A 21,020-nucleotide genomic window follows, 5' to 3' on the forward strand; every position below is an offset into this window, starting at 1 on the left:
ACGAACGTCTCAGCTGAGAGTTTTGAGGAGCTGTTGTCAAACAGCGCCCGAGACGGTTCCGTGGCCGTTGTCGAAGCTTCTAAAGAAGGCTCTCCGCGAATCGCGATCTATACAGATATATCGCGAGGAGGAAAAAGGAAGCATCGTAAGATACGTCACTAGAGAGCGCCTATATCAGCGACAGTCTCTCAGTGTGTATATATCGTTGAAGTACTTATTACTGTTAGTTTATCTGTTTACACGAGCTGTTGGTCCTCGCCAGTCGTGCCATAAAGATCGATTTCGACGGGGAAATAAACAAGGAGAGAAAGGAAACACCTGTTCGTGTCCGCACGAGTATTGTCATCGGTGCGGCAGGCACTTTTTCGAAATTCAGGTAGGATGCAAAGATTTCTTTCGATAAGATTCACTCGCTTGCTTTATGGACTGCGAGATAAAGCATTTTATTGATGGGACGATATCTCGCGATCATTGCTTTTCAATTTATTTATTAATTGATCTCTCTTGCATAAGAACGCGTAAGAGCAATTTATTTTTATAATTTGCTTAATAATTCGATACACACTCGTTTATACGTTATCCAATGTTGATATCGACACATTTGACTCTATCCATAAAAAAATAGGATTCGAGTGAGATACGGCCTTTCAGTCACGCTTAAGATATTAAGCTACTGCTTGCGATACTTGCATAGGTATGTACATTAACAATACGAAACAATAAGCACTCGACAGTCGTGTGTACAGGTTATAAGAAGCCTAACTGATCCGTAGCGTTTGATACGCACGTATAACCAACAAAATAAGCTTTTATCTCGTTTCTTTCGAAAGTATAATAGTAGTATTTCCCTATTAGGTTCAGCGAGAGTAAATGACAGCTTAAAATTACTCGTGCAAATTTCACTTTGTTATTACGTTTTTTTGTACGCTGTTTTCGACGACTTCCCTGCGTTCTCTCCAATCTCCAATAAACAATGATAAATAGGCAAAAAACGGGAATTTCAAAAGATTAATAATAAATCCAATCGATAATTCATTTGGCTGATGCTAAAGTGCAATTTTGGCTAAATTAACGCAATTTCGTTGATCAATTGTGAACGAAAATTAACTAGTCGATTATCATACGTAGGTAGCCGCGTATATATAAGTACATATTATGTACATGTGATCATTTACACCTTTCGTACTCTCCACAGTCTCCCCCACCCCTCGCGACGAGTCTGATATTTTATCCTAATCCCCTCTATACTCAGTCTCTCCATAACAACGGAAGTAAGCGAGTAAACAGGGTTGTTATCACATTACCTGTGCGTACGCCGTTACGAGAAATAGAAAAATTATCGCTCGAGTGAAAATTCGATAAAAATAGGCGCTCGAACGACGTGTGACTTCGAATTTACAAGTTTATCGACAGCGAGAGAAAGAGAGCGAAGAAATGGTGCAAAACTTTATCGAGCCGTTTAACGTGGACGTGATTAAAGTGACAATCAAAGATAAACCGGGACTGCCGAGACAAACAAGCGAGGAAAGCTTGAGGACGATTTTCCAAGCGCTGAGGCAACACGCGCAACAAGAGGGCCGAATACGAGAGTTAAGACTTGCCATTGAAAAGAAAACGTCGTCGAGAACGCTCAAACGATACTTCGATGTTTGGTACAATCGCGCGATGACGATGCGAAAAATTGCCGATTCCAGGCTGGACGTTAAGACGTTGAACGAGAGAAAGATAGAGCTACTGGTAAGCGCGATTGCCGAGAAGCAGAAGGAAATAATTGCCATCAACGAGAAGCGGGACAATCCTCTGAAAAGATCCTCGAAATCGAAAAGTGCTCCGCCTGCTGTGATAAATAAGAAAACGCAAGTCAAAGGCGTCAGAGCGAAGTCGAACGATGTGCCTACTAATAAAGCCTGCGTTCAGAATAGACTCCAAGTTCAGAAGGTCATTATCGAAGAACAAAGGGCCAAGCTGGCCGAGCAGAGCAAGCGCATTCAGGACATGAAATTGAAGGAGATCGACAAGGAGACCAAAGAAACGAGTAAGCAGACCATCAGTGTCGCTAAAAAGGCTTTGACTCAGTGCGATCAGCGAACTAGGCGGAGCATCATTCATCTGATGAGAGAAGAGGGTTGCAGGTTTGTTATTACGAAATTTTTTTAAAAAGGACGTATTACGATTGCACGAGATGTGCATAAATAGTTGTTTTTTTTTTGTTTTTTTTTTAAGGGACGAAACTTTGACCGAGATTCCACGAATCCCGAGTCCACCGAGGTTTCTAATGAGGATGGAGGCACGTGCCGAAGCCAGAAAGCAGCGATTGAAACAAGCCGAAGAGATTCGGCAGCGCAAGAGAGAAGAGGAGAAAAAGAAGGAGGAGATGAATCGGCGAAAAGCCGAAGAGGAGGAACGTCTGCAACAGATTCAAGTGAGTGATTGTAAACTTGAGTAGACCTTCTAACGAGAAAAGTATACACCGACTTCTTTGTTTGTGATCGAACGCAGGCGATGAAGAATATCAAAAAAATTCGCAAAGAGCAAGAGGAGAGACGTCTGAAAGAAATCCAGAAGAACCAGCACATGGAATATCTTGCAGATAGGTGCTATAGGAGATATTTATTCCGCCGATACGTCTTGGAGCCGCTGAATAAACTCGTGGAGGAGAGGTACAAGCGTTTGCAGAGAGCCGACCAACACTACGTGGAAACGATATTGACGAAAACGTTTCTCGCCTGGAAAGAGGAGTGGATGGAGCAACAAAAGGCCAAACTGGAATTGGCCAACAAAATGCATCGCCACAATCTTCTGTGGTACGCCTTCGACGATTGGAAGACTTTCGCTTTGAGTATAAAGCTCAAGTATCAAGTTGCCACGGATTTTTCCGACATGAAGATACAAGCGAAGTACGTAAAAGTTTGGCAAGCGCTTTGTGCCGAGCTTAGAAAGAAAATGAAGGAAAAAGAAGCGGTAGCTATCAAACGTCACGAAGATCGTTTGAAATTAATTTATTTCACGATGTGGAAGCAGTACACGTCGATGTCGGAAGACATAAAGGAGAGAGAGCAACGAAGAGACGAGTGGAGAGATTTGATAAAAAAATTCATACCCGACTCGCCGAGCCCGAAAAGGTCCTTGGACATTGCGAGCTGAGGTGTTTCAAATGCAAACATCCAAAGTATTTTTAAAACATAGTTAATTGTTTATTAAATAGTATTATTTAGAATATCGATGTACGTGTATTTTTATAAATTTTACGCTACTATTGTACAAGTAACAGTCATTGACACCTTTCTTACACAACGCGTTATTGGCTGAATTCGCCAGTCAGTAATCACCGTTTGACAATGTAAATAATACTATAACCTTTTAATTATCACAGTTACATTTACGGTAATAAAATTGCATGTATTGCAAAAAAAAAAATGACGATGCGTTAGTTAGTTTTGTCATTTTCCAATAAGCGATATGTAGTTAGTTTTATTTTGCTAATAGAACTGCGATTATCCTAATTATTCAACACCAATATTAGTTTGATGAACGTAAATTCGGTCTAGCGTTGAGATTCCCTCAGAGAAAATAATTCCATTTTCCTGCTAATATCTTTGGCTTCGTATTTACACACAGGTATCTGTGACTTATTCGTATTTACGACTTGCAGCAGAAAAATTGAATGACGTTCTTCAAAATGCCTTTGTCGTGCTCATTTCCATTGTTAAGTAACCGTCTCTCGTTGGTCGTTGTGCCGAGGTACTGCAGCCACAGGTGATAGAAAAAGTAAAACGTAACGATTAAACCTATCGTGAGACTGTAAATGGACGATACGAAACAGATCGAGATGCTGAAAAAAAAAACCAAAGCAGTTTAAAAATTACGCCGACATTCGAAATAGATCGTTTATGGGAGTTCAACTCACTCTAATTGATGGTAAGCATCGCTGCAGTCGTCGGGTAAAAGCACCGTGCCGACGAAAACAAAAGGATGGCAGATGGTGGTCATTGTTAAGTTCGATCCATAAATGAATGCCACAGCCGAGCAAAATAGACAGCCCATGTACCAGCGCAAATTACTGCCTCCTATGCAGCAATCCAGCCTGAAAGATCAATCGTTGGAATATTTTTACACAAACAGATCGAGGACGATATTACAAGTGTCGTCGAAAGATTTACCATTTACAATGATACTCTCTTCTCAGGATGCAAGTCTGACAGATTCTGCAGTGAAACGTCTTCGGCAAAACGTGACGCTTGCACGTGTTGCAAATATCATCGCTGCTCTCACCGAGTTCCAATCCTTGTATCTGCAAGTCTTCCTGGGCCACTTGATCGGCGTTCTGTCTTGTTTTGTAGCCGCAAACCAGTCCAGCCACGACGGCTGCCATGAAAACGTAATTCTCCTCCGGCAGAATTTCCAGCAGCGGCACGACGCTTATTTCGAATATAGCCATCAGCATGAGAACACTGCTGATGGTCCACATGAGGAAAAATTTCGTGCGCATGAGAAAACGAAGAAAGTTGCGGTAGATGTAGTAGACGAGCGGCGGCGACATTAGAAATACGAGAATCGTGCAGACGAGATTTTGGGCAGCGATGACAGTCAACAATGGCACTGTGAACAGCGGTATTACAGCATCGACAGAGATCCGTCTGACGCTGCCTTCTCTGCAGCAGCAGCAGCAGCAGAACCTTCCTAGAAGTCTCATGTTCTTTGCATTATGTTGACGGCGACACAAGTTTTCACAGGCGAACTTTGAGGTTAGGTTCGCAAGCAGCCGCTCTCCTCGCGAACGACATACTACTATAGAGTATATAGCTTACTCAATCGAAAATCCTCTTCGACTGATTCTCGCAGATTTGGCAATGATGAACTCGAGCGAGTTAAAAGTAGCAGACGATCCGCCTGATAGCTATCGAATTTTCGACGTCAGCTGCGTAACACTTCTCGCTCACTGTCCACATCGTGCGACTCTTTGCGCTAAACTCGGCATCCATCAATAATATCAATCGCATTTCCAACGTATAGGTACCTCGCTGTCGTCGGTAGGCCAATACATATCCCCATATCACTGGTATAAATGCAGCGAGTAATTTTCCAAAGAATAACTAGAAGGCCTTGCGGAGTCAATGTTTGCCCTAAGAACGAGTGTAACACGACACAGAAGCCGCAGTGTTAATCTACGTGTGCATACGACTGCAGGCTATAGGCTTGTATAACGATACTTTCTATACACACGACAGAGTCGCGCAAGGTGGACTAGATGTATAACAAGAGACCGGCTGTACTGACGTACATAATACACAGCGATCATGGATTGAAGTGCGGGGGGTGGGGGGGGGGGGGGGGTGTGGTGTAGCGTGTGTGCGTGAGTCTTGAACGCGGTCTATACGACGAACGACAATTGCTGACGGGGAGTCATAACCTGCACTACTCAGTACTCGCCGAATCCAAACACACGTATACCTACAGAGGCGACTCGGACATACGGATAAGTGCAGTTTTGCCCGCGTTTATACGTACGTATAATGAGAACATTTTCAACTTTATCGCATTTCTTTGAATTACGTTGTATACACTTGGCTAGACAATCATTGTCGTAGAATATTTGCACTATTCAATATTAGTTGTTCGCGAAATCACAGCAGTCTAGGCGCCAGCATTACTAGAGAGATTAGAATCAGAAGTTTGAAGGAGATAAGAGCGTATTTATGAATTTTCGCAAAAATTCGCGCATCGACAAAAAATCGTAACAGCGGGCGACCTCTGTTGGGAAGAGTGCGTTGCTCCCGGCTTGTTTATTATAGCTTAGACTTGACTCTTTCGAGAGAGATCATATCAGCTGTTCTGTGTCCACATGGGGTTATACTTACCCACTCGCGGAGCGCTTGAGTACGTTGCTCTTTCTCCGACGCGCGAAAAATGATACCTATATACATTTTTGCTTTTCGATAAACGTGCCAAGTGCCAGAAACCGCAAGTTCTATCATCTCTATTACTCGGAAGCGATCATCGAAGCAAAAAGCGAGCGCAACTCAAGAAGCCGGAGTTACGACACGGGTGTCCGTTACTTTTGCGAAAGCGAGCTGCGATCGGATTTTGAAAATTGAAATGAGCAGCCGCACGAATATATCGGAAAAGGCTGTTTCTCAACGTCTTTATGAATCGAAACGTCTATAAGCGAGATACGTAACGTTTCGCTTAATTCTATAAAAAAAAAAAAACTACGTCCTTCGCAGACTGCGGTGACATAATATCTAATGGAACGTCTTCGCGTACTATCGTACTTATCTCGAGGACTCGTGGCTGTGAATTCTTTTTTTTTTTTTTTTTTTTTCCAAACTGATGCGCCAACGATTTTCTCGTCCGTGCGAGAAAACTATCTCGGGAGGCAAATGAAATAAAATTCGTTCGTTTCTTTCCTTCTCTCGCTCTCGTTGTTTTTGTTAGTGGGCGCTTCTCCGCGCATATCGTCGCACGCCGATACGAGCCGGCGATAAGAATAGGCCTGATAAAGGTTTACAGGCTTGCGCTGCGTATAACTATAGCCTTCGTAATTTTAACGAAGACGCGCGCCGCTCTCGTAAAGCGTCATTTACAATCGTATAACGCTGCGGTTCATCGTTTAGCTCGTGCAATTAACCGCGACTTACGGGTTTGCGCGATAACGACGTAATAGCGCGTTCGATTTACGAAACCCTATTATAAGAAAGTCCGTGTGTGAAAAAAAAAAAAGATAAGACGAAGATCGAGTCGGAAGTCGAGCAGAGATACCGCGTGTGCGCCGACTATAGACGAGAGATATATTTTGAGGAAAGCTTCGATAAGCTTGTCAGGTTGACACAGTAGCGCGAGCGCGATGATGGTGTACCAAGAGAAGCCGGCACGAGGACGCCGGCGCAGCCGCGCAAAACTGGTCAATGAGGAATGTATATATATATATATATATATATATATATATATAAGTAAAGGCGGGTGGGGGCGGCCAGTTACATAACTCGTGCATCGGACTCTCTGTGGCAAACCCGCGCTAAGTGAATAGGCGAGTATAGGAGCAGATATTATAGTCGTCGCGTGTATATACTTGTATACGCAGAGAAAGACGGAGAGATAAAAGGCACGGGAGGAGGAGATGATGACAACGCGCTCGCTTTCGTATTATATATATATCTATATATATATATATATATATATATATATATGTATAATGCGCGGCTGGCTCCTATTCAGTTTTCCCTGCTGACTGCGCGGGCTTTCATCGCCGGCGCTGCTCTCGATCGCTGAGTGGACTGTGCGTTCTATAACGAGGTCCTCGTCACAGGTGACTTTCAAGCTCAATTTTTCAACGCTTTTATACACTCGCGCTCAGCAGGTTTCATTGTTTCGAGAGGCTTGCACATCCTCGTCACCCTTTTTTACCTTAGCTCTATCGCGCGCGGGCTAGCTTTCCATGACCGACGTATAAGTGATTTATTGCTCTCTGATTCCGAGCCGATCGGGAGGCCGGAAAAATAGCTATTCTTCTCGTCTTGTGTACATATACACACACACACACACACACGCACTTTAATCCGAGAATTGACCTCCCTTCGACTTCCGTCTGTGCGCGGGTTTATATGTATTCTCAAAAATTTCCGCAATGCAATTATGACGTTAATTTACAATGTATAACGCAGCGTCTTGTTTTCTTCTTCGACTTATACTTGTACACTTGTTCGTCTCTTCCCGCGATACAGCGGCTTTTATTGTTTGCTTCTTTCTCCCGATTGTCAGCGCGCAGTATATCGCGGCGTCCGTCAATTAAGCTGTTTTTTTTTTTTTTTTTAAATCATTCCGTACATTCGTATATATGTGCATACGATGATGTGCAGCGCACCCCTGTTATTGTTATTATATTATTTGACTCTTCCACCGATCTTAATACGCTGTAAAGAGTGACAGAATTAAGCCTATAATTGATTAATTAGACTAAGACGAAGAATAAGACGAAAGATGATGACGTTAATCCGCGCAGTCGCCGAGTCGCGAACCCTTACGTCCCGTAACTCGATTATATAATTATACGAGCTTGACATCTTTCTCTTTCGTTTTTTTTTTTTTTTTTTTTTTTTTTGCAGTAACATAGAATCATGCGCTTGGCGCGCAGATGACGGCGGCTTGAAAAGTTCAAACGTACGAGGAGAGCAACCGAAAGATATCTGATATGTGGCGATGTCTTCGAGCTCGAACAACAAATTGCGAATTCTCTGGGAACACTTCATACATGCGGAGCCCCAAAGCTACGAGGTGAGGACATACGCGTTGATTTATAAATTTCGAAAATAAACATGCTGAATTAATCGTACTCCTCCTTACAGAAGTCCTGCTGGCTCGACGTCTTTCTAGCCGAGCTATTGGCTCAGCTGAAGGAAGGCCACGACGTCAAGGATGCTCTTTCCTTCTGGTGCGTATATGTTTTCTCGTCGCTCGCGTCGCTCACGCGAATTATATAACCCTCCGCGACCATCTAACCAACTGCATTATTCATCGGAACCTTACCTAACTTAATAAGCGCTTACCGCGCGTCTACGGCATCGATCACCGTGCAATTAATTAGTGGGTCACGCGGAACGCGATAAGCTTTTGAAAAGCTTGCCGGTCTCGATCAAGTTACGAAGCATAGCCGCGTTATTGCAGCATTTCCTCGCGGGCAGAAGAAAAAGTTAATTTTAGCGGTCGTTTATCATTTTCACGTAAATCTAACGCACGATGTACACGGCGTGTAAATGACGTGCGTCAGAGAGCCGGCCAGATATACCTGCTATCTGCAATCATATAATCGTGCTCGCGAGAAGTTGTTTATTCAACGATCTTTGATCGAGAAAAAAACGCGGCACAACGTTACGCATAAAAGCTCCTTTTCAGGTCCGTGGGCGAGGGCAGCGTGGCGACGCTCGTCGGCTGCGAACTGCTGTCCGATGTGCACCGGCTCTGCGAAGCCTCCCAGACGGCAACCTCTGCTGGCTCCTCGTCCATTGGGGCGGCCGGTTCCAACGTCGGCCTCGAGCTTCGGGGTCTGCACAACTACCTGGTGCGAGAGCGCGGATGGAGATGCCTCGCCGTCCTCCAGCATCTGGGATTGCGGGAGCTCAGTTGTGCCCGGGAACTTGTCGCCCTGCTCCTGGCATTCTACCCGCTTCTCTCCTCGCAGCAGGTGGACCAGGAACCGGCGGGAGCTTCTGTTCCACCGACGCCCAATCCCTACATCAGCCTCTACACCAACGACGAGAGCTTCGAGTCCCTGCCGATCACGCTGCAGAGGAGGAGGAAGAAGAGGAGGAGGAGGAGGAACAATGGTGGGTGCAGGCCCTCGTTGATTCGCGCGCCGATCTAAACGTTTCTCTGATTCGCCCAACTTAGGTAGGAAGCTGAAGGACGAGGACCGAGATCGGCAGAAGCTCGGCAAGGGTAGCTGCAGCGTTAAGGAGGGCGGGGAAGACCAGTCGTTGAATCGCCGCCGGAGAAAGCGACGCTCCTGCACCCAGAGCTACCTGCACCAGCGAGCCAACAACAGTCAGCTGCAGCACGACCTGAGCAAGGCGCAGCTGTCCTGGAGCGAGAACCAGAGCAGCGAGTCCGAGCAGCTGAGCGAGATGGATCACTCGCGCTCCATGGCTCTCAAGATACGACTGAACCCCATGGACTTCGAGTACTTCACCTCGATCGTTCGCAGCGAGGACGAGCTCGCCAGGAAGTGGCAGCTGTCGCCGGAAGAAGGAGACGCTCGGCTCAACGTCAGAGTGAACGATCACGAGAGGTCCTCTGGGTTGTCCCGCTCGTCCAGTGGCTCGCGCAAGACCAGTCCCCAGGACATGCTGGACGAGCGGAGCAAGGCTGTGCTGGAATGCGGCATCACCCAGTACGAGTCGAGCCTTCTGATCATTCAACTGCTTCTGGCACTCCAGGAGCAGGAGATGCGCCCCGAGTCCAGCCCGGCTATGCACGTGCTCAAGTTCGCCCTGGACACCCTCTGGTCGCTCCAGTTCGCCAACGATTCCGTGCCGTTTTCCGGGCTGGAGTGCGCCACCTTGAAGGCCGCCGCGGCCCGACTGATGCTGAGCAGCCTGGAGCGGGCTCTCGAGGCCGACGAGCCGACCACCGCGGTCATTCACAACGGCCTCCTGCCTATGACGTTCAGACTGCTCGAGGACGCCTGCTGCAAACCCATTCCCAACGGGACCAGCCCGGAGGAGGGATCCCTGCTGCAGGAGTTCATCTTCGCCACGATTCACGCCGTCATCACGTTTCTCTACTTCCTCCTGCAGCAGAGGGGCACTGCCGACAAGTTCAAAGATTTTCTCGAGCTGTTTCAGCTGTTCACCGAGAGCCAAGAGGGAAAACTGGTCGAGCGGACCATCTTGGCCATCGTCGAACTACCCAGTGCCGATTCGAACAAATCGCTCAACCGCGCCAGGAAGGTCATAGACATGATCGGGATGCTGATGAGTACGCTCAAGCGCACGAGGCAGGAGCTCAGTCACATCAACCACTGCAGGCGCTCGAAGCACAAGATCTGTCACGAGCAGGAGAGCAACGAGACGCATCATCACGCGGACGTGCTCGGCGTGCCGTACTTTTCCGACCCGGCGCACGTCGTCACCGCCAGAGCTTCCTTGTCCAAGTCCGTCTGCTCCATCTCGTCTCTCTTCTCGACCTTCACGTCGCTGCTCAAGGAGAGTCACGCCTTCAGCCCCGAGCTGCAACTCAGACTGATCAAAGTCATGACGATGACCGGCACTTGTTGCTGCTTTCCGCCAAAGTTCCTGCTCGCCAGTGTCATATGCTTCCTCAAGAAAGCCAATTGCCAGGCCTACAGCCCCGTCGTTTCCCTGCTCGAGAGGACGGTTTTCAAGGAATTGGGCGGCTATCCGAATGCCGAAGACACCTGTAATTCCTGCAGTGCCTTGAACATTTACTCTTGGGACTTTTTGGAGCTCTACGTCGAGGTGTTGAATCCGGAGAATAACAAGCTGTGCCACGCGATGATGAGGCACTTGTTGAAAGTCACGCCTCATTCGATTTTCGCTGTCAAGCAAGAGCTACTTTTTCGCGTTTTTTACCCAACCTTTCTCAAAGCGAAGTCCATGTTCGAGGCCAACAAGGCTGAATTTTCTGTCCTCAAGTTTCTCATACAATCTTGCCTATCAGCTATATCGAGTCTGATTGTCAATCCCGCCATGTTTCAAAAATTTATGGAACTAGGCGGATTGAAGGAAGCGCTAAGTTTACTTTCGAATCAAGCCTTCGTTAAGAGCGTCTACGCGCTTTTGGAAATTTCCGTCATCATGGAGATCAAGAACGTCGAATGCAACGAAGAAAATAATGATGATGGCGCGAAAAATGCAAGACCTGCCGCAAAAGCTTTGTTCGATTTTATGGAAAAAGAAACGAACGCCATTATGAATTTGTTGGAAAAAGTGGCCGATGAGAACGAAAATAGTCAAAATGATGAGGAAAGCTTGAAACAGAAATCGGCTTTTCATCAAGCAAGCGGAGTTTGGAGAGCTGCGGCTGGTGTCGTACTTTGCAGTCCCCAATTCCGACCAGAACTAGTCAATCACCCGATATTCGATGAACTGATACTTCTCGCGAAAGCGTTAGCCATCTCTATCGCCACCGATAAATTCAATGGTAATGCTGCTACTTATATTTCTTTTACTAATATTCAAAGTTGATTTTCACTGATTAATTATCTCGTCATTTCAGGTAAAAATAAATTTGCCCTCAGAGTGATGGAAGCTGTCGTCACGTGCTGTTTAATTTCTTCCTTTTCAAGTATGATCTCACTTCTTGTATTCGAATCTTTGAGAATTCTTGCTTTACAATAACGATTGTGTATGTATTTCAGCTAAATATAATATAGTTGCGATTCTTGCCGATACATTGTTAGACCCTAAAGTAAAACTGAGTCGCGGCCTTAGCGCATTGGTCGAAATTTTTCTGCAAGTATCCATGTTAAGACCTAGTCAAGAGCAAACAGTTCCTCATCAGAGTCGCACCACGGTATGCTCTCGTTATCGTGAATTCAATATAGCCACAATAATGTATTTTTCATTAATCTTTGCATTTGGAATTTTTAGCTGTCAACTATGACGATGGATATTTCTACGGATTGGGGTGAAGCCGACGATAGCAGTACCGGAGAATACGTTACCGCCGATGACGGCTACGAAGCTGATATCGAAGTGCCTGTAAAAAATTCTCAAGACGTCTTATCGAAGCGAATTAATCACTTTGGCAGAGCCCCTGAAACAATTAGAGGAAATGCTAATGCTCATCCTGCTCTTTGCTCTTTAACGATTGATCTTTTAATTTGTTTTGCTAAGCAGTAAGTTGTAATCTTGTTGATGCTTGTATGTTTGTATATCTTTTCATGACTAAGTCTAAACTCTTATCTGCAGAGGCCTAGACGAAGAAAGAAATACTATAGTAACGAACGGATTGAGAAGAGTGGCAGTCATTTGTAAGGAAAGTGCCTTAAGCTGTGCCTCGTTAGCTGGAACTGGTGCAATCACCAGAATATTGCAAGGTTTTAAAGAAATTCTTGAAAGCCGAGAACTCCAATATCAAGGTACGTAATTTATATTCAAGTAATAGTTTTTTATTTATTTATTTTTTTTTGCAAGTGTTCGTTACATAAGCTTTGTCATTACATCTGCCCAGATTTACAACATGCAGCGCTCGAAGTCTTTACCCTTTTGGCCATGCAGTCTATTTCTCCGACGGAGCTGGTATCCTACCTTGCATTTTTCAAAGTGTCTTCGCCTCCTTTATTATCTCTGTTGGAGCCGCTCTTTCGTCTCGTGCTCAAAGCGAAACCGCAGCCGAATTTCATTTTGTCTTTTCCTGTGACGTGCAATGTACCCGTCGCTACGAAAATCAATAACGACGATTACAGAAATTCTGAAAAAGCGGAAAATCTAGTCAACAACTTTAGAAAAAAGCATTTAGCTTTGGAGATATGCAGTCCATGGTCCGTGCACGCGATCTGTCTGCCTATCGGTTCGGAGATGTCTTGGCCGGTTTGGTTGCACGGTTGCTCTGTTTCGCTATGGCTGCGAATTGAAAGAGGATGTGTGACGACCAGTTGTAGAAATTTACAGATGATGAGCGATATAAAGCCTCTGCTCGACTCTGAGAGCGATAGTTTATCCGACTGGGGTGTGCTTTCCGACAACTGGAGTCGAGAAGGTAGATTAGTGCATTCAATACATTTAAAAAAAAGCTGTTTCTCATTAGACCTAATCTCAGATTTTTGTAAACGTTACAGTCATCGTTGGTTCATCTTCTCCGCCAACGCCTACGTCCATACTTCACATGATATCTATTGGATTTGAATCACTAGTGTTGGAAACGTGGCTCGATTTAAGATCTGGTATTCAAACGAACTCAATAATCTTAAAAATTCGCAAAACACTCGATATTAACGGATTATTTTACATTCCTAGATAAGCTCATATTAAGGTTGACCCGCCCTGACGACAAAACAAATCGTACGATTTCGGAAACTTCGATACACGGAGTTCTACCGTCGGGAGGATGGCATCATTTAGCTATGAATTTCAACGATACAATCCTGAATAAGCACAGTGCTGTGGTTGAGGTTGTGATTTGGATAGATGGTTGGATAAATATTAAAGCGCAGTTACCTTTCGATGGACTTCTGATCAGGAAGCCAGGAACTACGTGTGTTCTTCTCGGCCAAATGGGACCAAGTGCCATTGGGGCTTGGTATCTTAGTAACCTAATGATATTTAGATGTCCAGTATTTACCAGTGAAACGGCCTTGTACGTCGCGAGTCTGGGTCCTAATTTTACAAATCTCGCTGACTGCATCATAAGTAACATGAAACCGGATTTTGCGCCGCTCATAACTTCGGGAGCACTAAATGGATTCGCGGAGCGGAAATATGGTTGGTATTTTATTTGATTATTTTTGCATCAAATTAAACCTGGATTTAATACAGACAAAATACATAAGACTTTTTATCAGTAGATGTTGGAAAATTCGATAGCAATCGAAAGAAAACGCATGGAGAAACACGAAACGCTGTGGAAGTCCAAATATCCGATACGAAAATCGACTGGGACTCGGTAATGGATGCAACCAATTCTCACTTGACCGAATTACAGGACAATTTACTGTTGATATACGAAGCACAGAATCCTAACATTGTTCACCTGTATCCTCAAGCAGTCGCTAACACTAATGGTAACATTTTTAAGTAACTGGTTGCTCAATTTTTTTTAAAAGCATAATAATAACGACGACGATGATTGACCTTTACAGCCGCCATTAAGAATCTTTTTCCTGGCCAGCCCGCATTCAGAGTGGTCTCTGTACCAGAACATCGAGTATCACAACAACCGCCACTTTCTGTTCTTCCAATCATGAGTGTGCACATACATTGCCAACACTACAAAGGCCTTGTATCATCGGCTGCTTTAATTGGCGGAGTCCCTGTATTCTTGTACTTATTTGCCAGGGTAAGTCAAAAGTTTTAAACTCGCCCAGATTTTCTAAAACGATTGTTCTAATTGAAATATTTACTCACAGGTGGTAGAACTGAATTCGACCGAGGAAGAGCAAGCTTTAGCGCTCTCGGTAGTCTTGCACTTGGCTCGCAGCGATTCGGAAATGTTGAATCAGTACCGAACAGAGGGGGGCGTTTCTCTTCTTCTAAAAGTTTTGGAATCACCTCGTTGCTACGCCGGCAAGCACATGCTCAAGGCGATACTTGACGCATCATGCGATTGTCCTATCCTCGTCAAGGATATCGGTACAAAGAACCACCTAATCTTGCAGCACAGCGAAGCGGTTATTACCGATCCTGAATTGATCAAATGCGCGCTTGAGGCGTGGAGAACTTGGGCTGCGTACGACGCACTGAATTTATTACTTCAGACAATGTTGTTTCTATTGAGGGATCAGCATCCACAACGAGAGTTCAACGCTTCCCAACTGAATCGTATTCGGATCGTCGATACGATACTCGTTATGTGCAAGGAACACTTTATGTACGAAGAGGTCAACGTATCATTGGATCCCACTACAGGCAGTGCCGTAGTAGAACTGATTCGTGCGCTCATGGGCGCTCCACCAGAGTTTCCTCATCTGGTCTCGATCACGGATTACCTGGTGCTCGTTCATCAGGCTTCCGAAACGTACATCACTCACTCCAGACATAACATGTATTTCTTATTGGCACCTTTGGAAGAGGCGAAATCGTGTTCTGGAAAGAGCCTACTTGGCAGCTCGTCCAACGAGTCCATTAGTAGTGCCATTGAGAATACGAAATTGAACAAAGCCTTGACAAACGTGCAAATACAGAAAGAACAAGCGCTCAAGGATCGAAACGTAGATAAAATACAGCAGGATAACGATACGTCGTCGCAGGGACAAGATACGAGTGCCGGAGAAGACTCGGGTATCGCCGCGAGCGAAGGCTCGAACAAGCAGACGAATGAAAAACAATCGGTCTGGTCCGATATGAAAAGAGTCTGTCAAGGTTTGGTGTGCGAAGGCTTACTATTGCTCCTCAGAGACGCTCTCCGAGTTCTACCCGATAGTCAAGTTGGATCTGTGCTGAAGCACGTGCTTCGAGTCGAGCTCTTGTTAGTTTTGTCAAACAATCCCGACGCCAGAGTTCGAACGGCTTTGATCAAAGTCATACAAGTGTACTTGCAGCGGACCACCGACGAAGAAGTCAACCGGTTCATCAAGCAAAAGTACTTCGTGCATCTTGCTAATCAAATTTCGTTGTACGCGGGTAGCGAACCATTGGTCGTTACTTTGGAAAACCTGGCTTTGAAGGGTCCAAGTCTCGCCGCGATGCCGCCTGTTTTGGCGATGATTCCAAGGGCCGCCGCTACCGATTTGAACGTCGCCAGACCTCTAGTTGCTTTTCTCACCGACCTAGTCACCAGGAATCCAAACGCTTTGAGAATTTTACTCGAGCAAGGCCTAATGGAATCTCTCAGTCGGGGACTGGTGAACGCTGCTCACATAAGTCCGTCCGCTTCCCTGTTTCGAGACTTGCACGTTTTATTAGTGGCTATCGCGACAAAGTTATTAGACTCTCCTGGAAGTCATCACATGCAGGCCGTCACCGATATGCACGTCATACTCAATCATACAGAGTTGAAGGAAAGGTCACAATGCGGTGTGAGCAAAGTTTGCGTCACTGCAGTGAGGGACGCTCAAGTCGCTCTCTTCGATGGAGAATTAGACATCCTTACCGCCAAGGTGTCCAACCATTCCGGATTCCGTTTGAAGAGTACTGCTTCTTATTTGGCATCGTCATCCTACATGAACAACGGTAGGCAATCATCTGCTGCAAAAGCATTACGTTGCACGGACAAGTATACTAATTTTTTTTTTTTTCTAATTTTCAGCCCTTACAACGTCGAGTGAACAAAGCGACCACGGCTCTCGTTCCTCCAGTTATGGAAGTCTGCACGTGAACTTGAACACGATGCGCGAGCCAGGAAAGGGAGAGCTGAACGAACGATTCCGATTGATTCTCAATCGAGCCGTTGATTTTCTTACGACTGCCGACGATTTGCCTTCAGCCAGTGAACTGCAGTTGACCAAAAGATTATTTTCTATTCTTTTACACGGTATTTCTAGTCCACTAGGTAAAAAGACTTACTGGATAAACGCATGGTCCGTGAAACCTGCGCTGAGAAAGAACACAGCCAGGATCATGGTTTGGCTGATGAGCCCTCATCAGAACAACAGTACCAGAGTTTACGCCGTCCGCTCATTGACCGAGGAGCCGAAAGCTCGAGAAATTTTATCCACCTTGTTGGAGGTTCATCCTCAGGTTGAACAAAAATTCAGTGTATTTTTGTGGGACTTGCTGCAAAAGAAGGACGAGATGCCGAGCGCCGATGCCCGCATCTGTGCGGAATTGCGAGAAGCGCTTAAAATTTGGGACCTGGCCAGGGGCATCGAGCAAGGAAACTCTGAAACTTGGCTGGAAGAGCTTTCTCTGTTACGCCGCGAACTCATGAAGGAAAGGGACATCTGGATTGAAAGTCAAATGCCTGCCATTCAACGGTGAGTAAGCAAGCAAGTCAACGGCATGGAAATAGAATTGACGATTAACTTTTTCATTGAATTCGACAGACTCTGCAACAGATACGAACCGCTGGCCAAACAGTTGACGGAAAGTGCGATGGCTATAACGCGAACGGTAGTGGAAGAGCAAAATCGGGAGCGCAAAGTACTTATGGAGAGATTAAAGCACTGCAGGGGCCTGGAAGCTCAAGCAATGGCCAAGTGGAGAGATCTGGCTAAGAGATTAACCCACGAGAAGGCCCCCTGGTTCTTCCCAGGAAGTTACCCGACAAGCTGGGAGCTCGATCCAACCGAGGGTCCAGCCAGAGTTAGAATTAGACTACAACGATGCCATTTGAACATCGATAAACGATTCTTTTTACCGGAGTATGCGAACAAATTAGGTAAGTCCATATCCAGCATTTTTCGTTAAAATAATCCTTGCTACCTGCTACAATAATTTTCTTTTTTACAGAAGCGAACAATGTCGAAGCTCCGCTATCCTACTTATTCACCAACGGGAAGCAGGATGCAAACGCAACTGCCTTGATCGAGAGACTGCACACAACGGAGAGAATCCGAAAGATGTCCCAAGCGAGCGTCGTCACGCCGCAAGCAGAATTAGCCGGCGAAGCTTTGATCGGCGAAACTTGCTTCTATTTTGTTCCAGAAAATCCGAATATGCCCCTCCAAACAGATGTAAGTTATCGAAACGTTGGCTTTCAAAACGTTATCGCGAAAAATAGGTGCGATTGATGAAAGTATCTTTTTTTCTCCAATTTAGATAGCCTTAGGTGGTGTAGATTTAGCAATGGCCGGGGGGTCAGCCTGGCGATTAGAAGACATCCGGGAGCTTCATCGACGGAGATACCAGCTTCAAGAGAGAGCCATAGAGATTTTCTTGATAACAGGCAGAACGTATTTGTTAGCCTTTAATTCGTCCAAGGAGCGAGACGAATTTGCATTGGAACTGTCGAATTGCAATTTGCCGAGACGCGTCCCTGGAGACGATTTGGGAGAAGCTTTAGCTTTATGGCGAAGCGGCACGCTCACGAATTGGGAGTACATCACTTGCCTAAATAAATTAGCTGGTCGTTCTTACAACGATCTGATGCAATATCCCGTTTTCCCCTTTGTACTTGCCGATTACACCAGTGAGAAAATTGACTTGACCAATGCAACGATCTATAGGTAAGTTTATTATTTGACTCACTTAAATTTAAAAGGAATTATTTATGAAGCTTACACTACTAATGAACTTTTCAGAAATTTCAGGCGTCCCATGGCGGTCCAAGATAAGAAAAATGAGCAACATTATATAAATAATTATAACGTACGTATCTTTTATCTTTAATCTTCGTTCTAATGAAAAAATAATTAAAATTTTGCACTTTCCCCGCCCACAGTACCTGAAACAAGCGTTATCTGAAGGTTTGAATTTGGTGGCATTGAATCAAGAGCCCTTCCACTATGGATCTCATTACAGTAACTCGGGAACTGTTTTGCACTTTTTGGTGCGTCTTCCGCCATTTACAAGCATGTTCCTCAATTATCAAGACGATAATTTTGACATCCCTGACAGAACGTTTCACGCTTTGGCAACCACGTGGCGTTTAACAAGCTGCGATTCTACGACCGACGTGAAAGAATTGATTCCTGAATTTTTCTACTTGCCAGAGTTCCTTTTGAATTTTGAAGGTTCGTCGATGATCATTCGTTGAAAAAAACACTTCAAGTCCGAAGGAGGTCTCATAAATTAAAATAATTTTTAGGTTTCAATTTCGGTGTCAGGCAGAACGGAAACCGAGTTGGAGATGTGGAATTGCCCAACTGGTGTGGCGGAGACGCTAGGTTGTTCATTTTAGCGCACAGAGCTGCTCTCGAATCTGAAATAGTCCGGGAAGTTTTGCCATTTTGGATAGACTTGGTATTTGGATTCAGACAAACCGGTAAGCCAGCAGTCGAAGCAATTAACGTCTTCCACCCGGCCACTTATTACGGATTCAACGTTGAACAAATAGCGGATCCGCTGGAAAGACAAGCGTGGGAGACCATGGTCAAGACGTATGGCCAGACGCCAGCACAACTGTTCAGGGCTTCCCATCCGTTGCCGATTCAAAATATGACCCTCTCAACTCCTACCAACATTCCTCCCGTTATCGAGGGCGTCGAAGGTATAAAATGGGGAAATTACGTCGGTGCACCAGGCAACGAGCCAATCGTTTGCTGGAAGCACAAGCACAGGGTTTTACTCGCGTCACTCATACCTTTAGTAACCGGGGATGTATTTGGATTACCCGTCTGCACTACGCTTATACTCGCCTACTCCAAAGATAGAGGTGCTAGTATGTTGAGTAGCACCTCAATAATGGGGGCGGGATTAGCTTCCTGGAATAGCACTGACGGAATCGCAAGATTAAAAACGAAAAAAGAACAACCACCTAGACCACTTATAAAGGCTTCTGGATTGGACCCTGTAAGTTTTAGTGATATTTTTTTCATTTAAATTGAGACTTGCTTCAATCTGTACTATGAAATTTCTTCAGGTAACCATCATGAAGTCTTCACCGGACTGTGGGCAATTTTGGATTGGATATGTTTCCGGTCGAATAGTAGTCTACGCGTGCAGCGTTAGCATAGCTGGAAAAATAGAATTTAGTCCTGCTTCGCCATCTGTTTTACTTGCTCACAGAAACCGAATTACCAATATTGAATTGTCTCGAGCATTCAGCATCGCCGTTTCGGGCGATAACGAAGGAGTTTTTGTAATATGGGACTTGAACAGGTATTTCAGCCGAGTGTTTGACTATCAGATATACCGCATCTTTAGATTACAAAAAATCATAACTCTTTTGTCTTTACAGTCTTACTTACGTTAGATCGATCTCTCGAGATCAGCATTGTCCAATCACTTCGATGGCAATCAGTGAGACTCTTGGCGACATCGCAGTAGTATATCAAATATCAAGTTCATCAGCTAGCGATGCAGAGAACCGATCTGAATTACAAGTATATACGATTAACGCAAAACTAGTTGGCTCTGTAATTTCAAGAAGCAAAATAACTGCACTTTGCTACAGCAATGCCGTTGAAGGTGTTTCTGTGAACGTAATAGCAACAGGCTTAGATAACGGCGTAATCAGGTATAAATAATTTAACTTTTCTTTATCGATTGTATTCCATCGTTGAAGCATCAAATAACGTTGCTTATAAATATATATATATATATATATATATATATTTCAGACTTTGGAGCAGTTGGGATTTGAGATTGGTTCGCGAAATATCGAGTAGTAGTAAAGGATGCGGTGGAATAATTGCAATAACGTGGTCATGCGATCAACATCATTTGTATGCTGCAACAGAAGACTGTACAGTTATTATTTGGGAAGGTGCTCGAAAATTAAGTAATGGCACTCCTAAATTTGTTAATCTTACGACTCTCTAAATTGAACAAATATATTTATACATTTTTATCACGTCAGAGATTATAAAGTTGATTATGAAGTATGTTTAAAATTTAATGAATTGTTAATAATTCTGTTTTTATATAATTAGTTTGATAAGTAGCAGAAATGAGCTCTGATTTTGTAAAAAAAAAAATTAAATTTTAATACCCGTGAGTAAGATATTTGGTCTCGTAAAACCACGTATATTTTAACATGAATCAAAATGTATTTTAAGTATACAAAAAGTACATAAAGTATTATTTTAATTGTTTGTTTTTATAAGTTAGTATTCAGTCTTGTTTTAACTTGTTTCACCAAACCATTATTTTTTATATTGCATTCTATATACTTAGGAAACTAGTTACTTCATAAATGCATTTATTTTATGTAAATTATGAAAATGTAATATAATTTGATGAAATGTATTTATTGTACTTGCGCGATATTTCAATAAAATTAATGAAACTATGTTAAAAAATGTTACT

The 21,020-nt window shown here is 44.4% G+C and overlaps 3 protein-coding genes across 8 annotated transcripts; 2 read left to right on the forward strand and 1 right to left on the reverse strand.

The window, feature by feature from the left end:
* The first annotated feature begins 38 nt into the window (after positions 1-38).
* Positions 39-21,013, forward strand: LOC100120826 (lysosomal-trafficking regulator). Of its 6 annotated transcripts, XM_016981744.3 has the most exons (26): positions 39-376; positions 8,103-8,271; positions 8,343-8,428; positions 8,890-9,320; positions 9,385-11,655; positions 11,731-11,799; positions 11,873-12,027; positions 12,105-12,352; positions 12,426-12,595; positions 12,688-13,215; positions 13,295-13,399; positions 13,473-13,937; positions 14,018-14,236; positions 14,315-14,511; positions 14,582-16,343; positions 16,420-17,086; positions 17,156-17,490; positions 17,562-17,785; positions 17,871-18,277; positions 18,353-18,419; positions 18,493-18,784; positions 18,859-19,035; positions 19,108-19,562; positions 19,633-19,871; positions 19,951-20,229; positions 20,333-21,013. In XM_016981744.3, the coding sequence occupies exons 2-26, from the start codon at positions 8,197-8,199 to the stop codon at positions 20,532-20,534; spliced, it is 10,125 nt and encodes a 3,374-aa protein (XP_016837233.1). In that variant the 5' UTR covers positions 39-376; positions 8,103-8,196; the 3' UTR covers positions 20,535-21,013. The 6 variants fall into 6 exon arrangements, with proteins under 6 accessions (XP_016837233.1, XP_016837229.1, XP_016837232.1 ...); XM_016981740.3 differs by having other exon boundaries at positions 18,859-19,562; XM_016981743.3 differs by having other exon boundaries at positions 14,021-14,236; positions 18,859-19,562.
* On the forward strand, positions 243-3,417 carry LOC100679857 (trichohyalin). The gene is made up of 3 exons (XM_003424120.5): positions 243-2,132; positions 2,224-2,422; positions 2,500-3,417. Exons 1-3 carry the CDS (start codon positions 1,435-1,437, stop codon positions 3,142-3,144), a joined length of 1,542 nt encoding a protein of 513 aa, XP_003424168.1. The 5' UTR covers positions 243-1,434; the 3' UTR covers positions 3,145-3,417.
* On the reverse strand, positions 3,191-6,715 carry LOC100120852 (palmitoyltransferase ZDHHC23). Its single transcript, XM_001604400.6, has 3 exons — positions 4,161-6,715; positions 3,908-4,084; positions 3,191-3,832 (listed from the first exon to the last, which is right to left on the reverse strand). The coding sequence occupies exons 1-3, from the start codon at positions 4,691-4,693 to the stop codon at positions 3,640-3,642; spliced, it is 903 nt and encodes a 300-aa protein (XP_001604450.1). The 5' UTR covers positions 4,694-6,715; the 3' UTR covers positions 3,191-3,639.
* Positions 21,014-21,020: the final 7 nt, after the last annotated feature.

The sequence above is a fragment of the Nasonia vitripennis genome, chromosome 2 (assembly GCF_009193385.2).
Source record: "Nasonia vitripennis strain AsymCx chromosome 2, Nvit_psr_1.1, whole genome shotgun sequence".
Taxonomy (NCBI): Eukaryota; Metazoa; Arthropoda; class Insecta; order Hymenoptera; family Pteromalidae; genus Nasonia; species Nasonia vitripennis.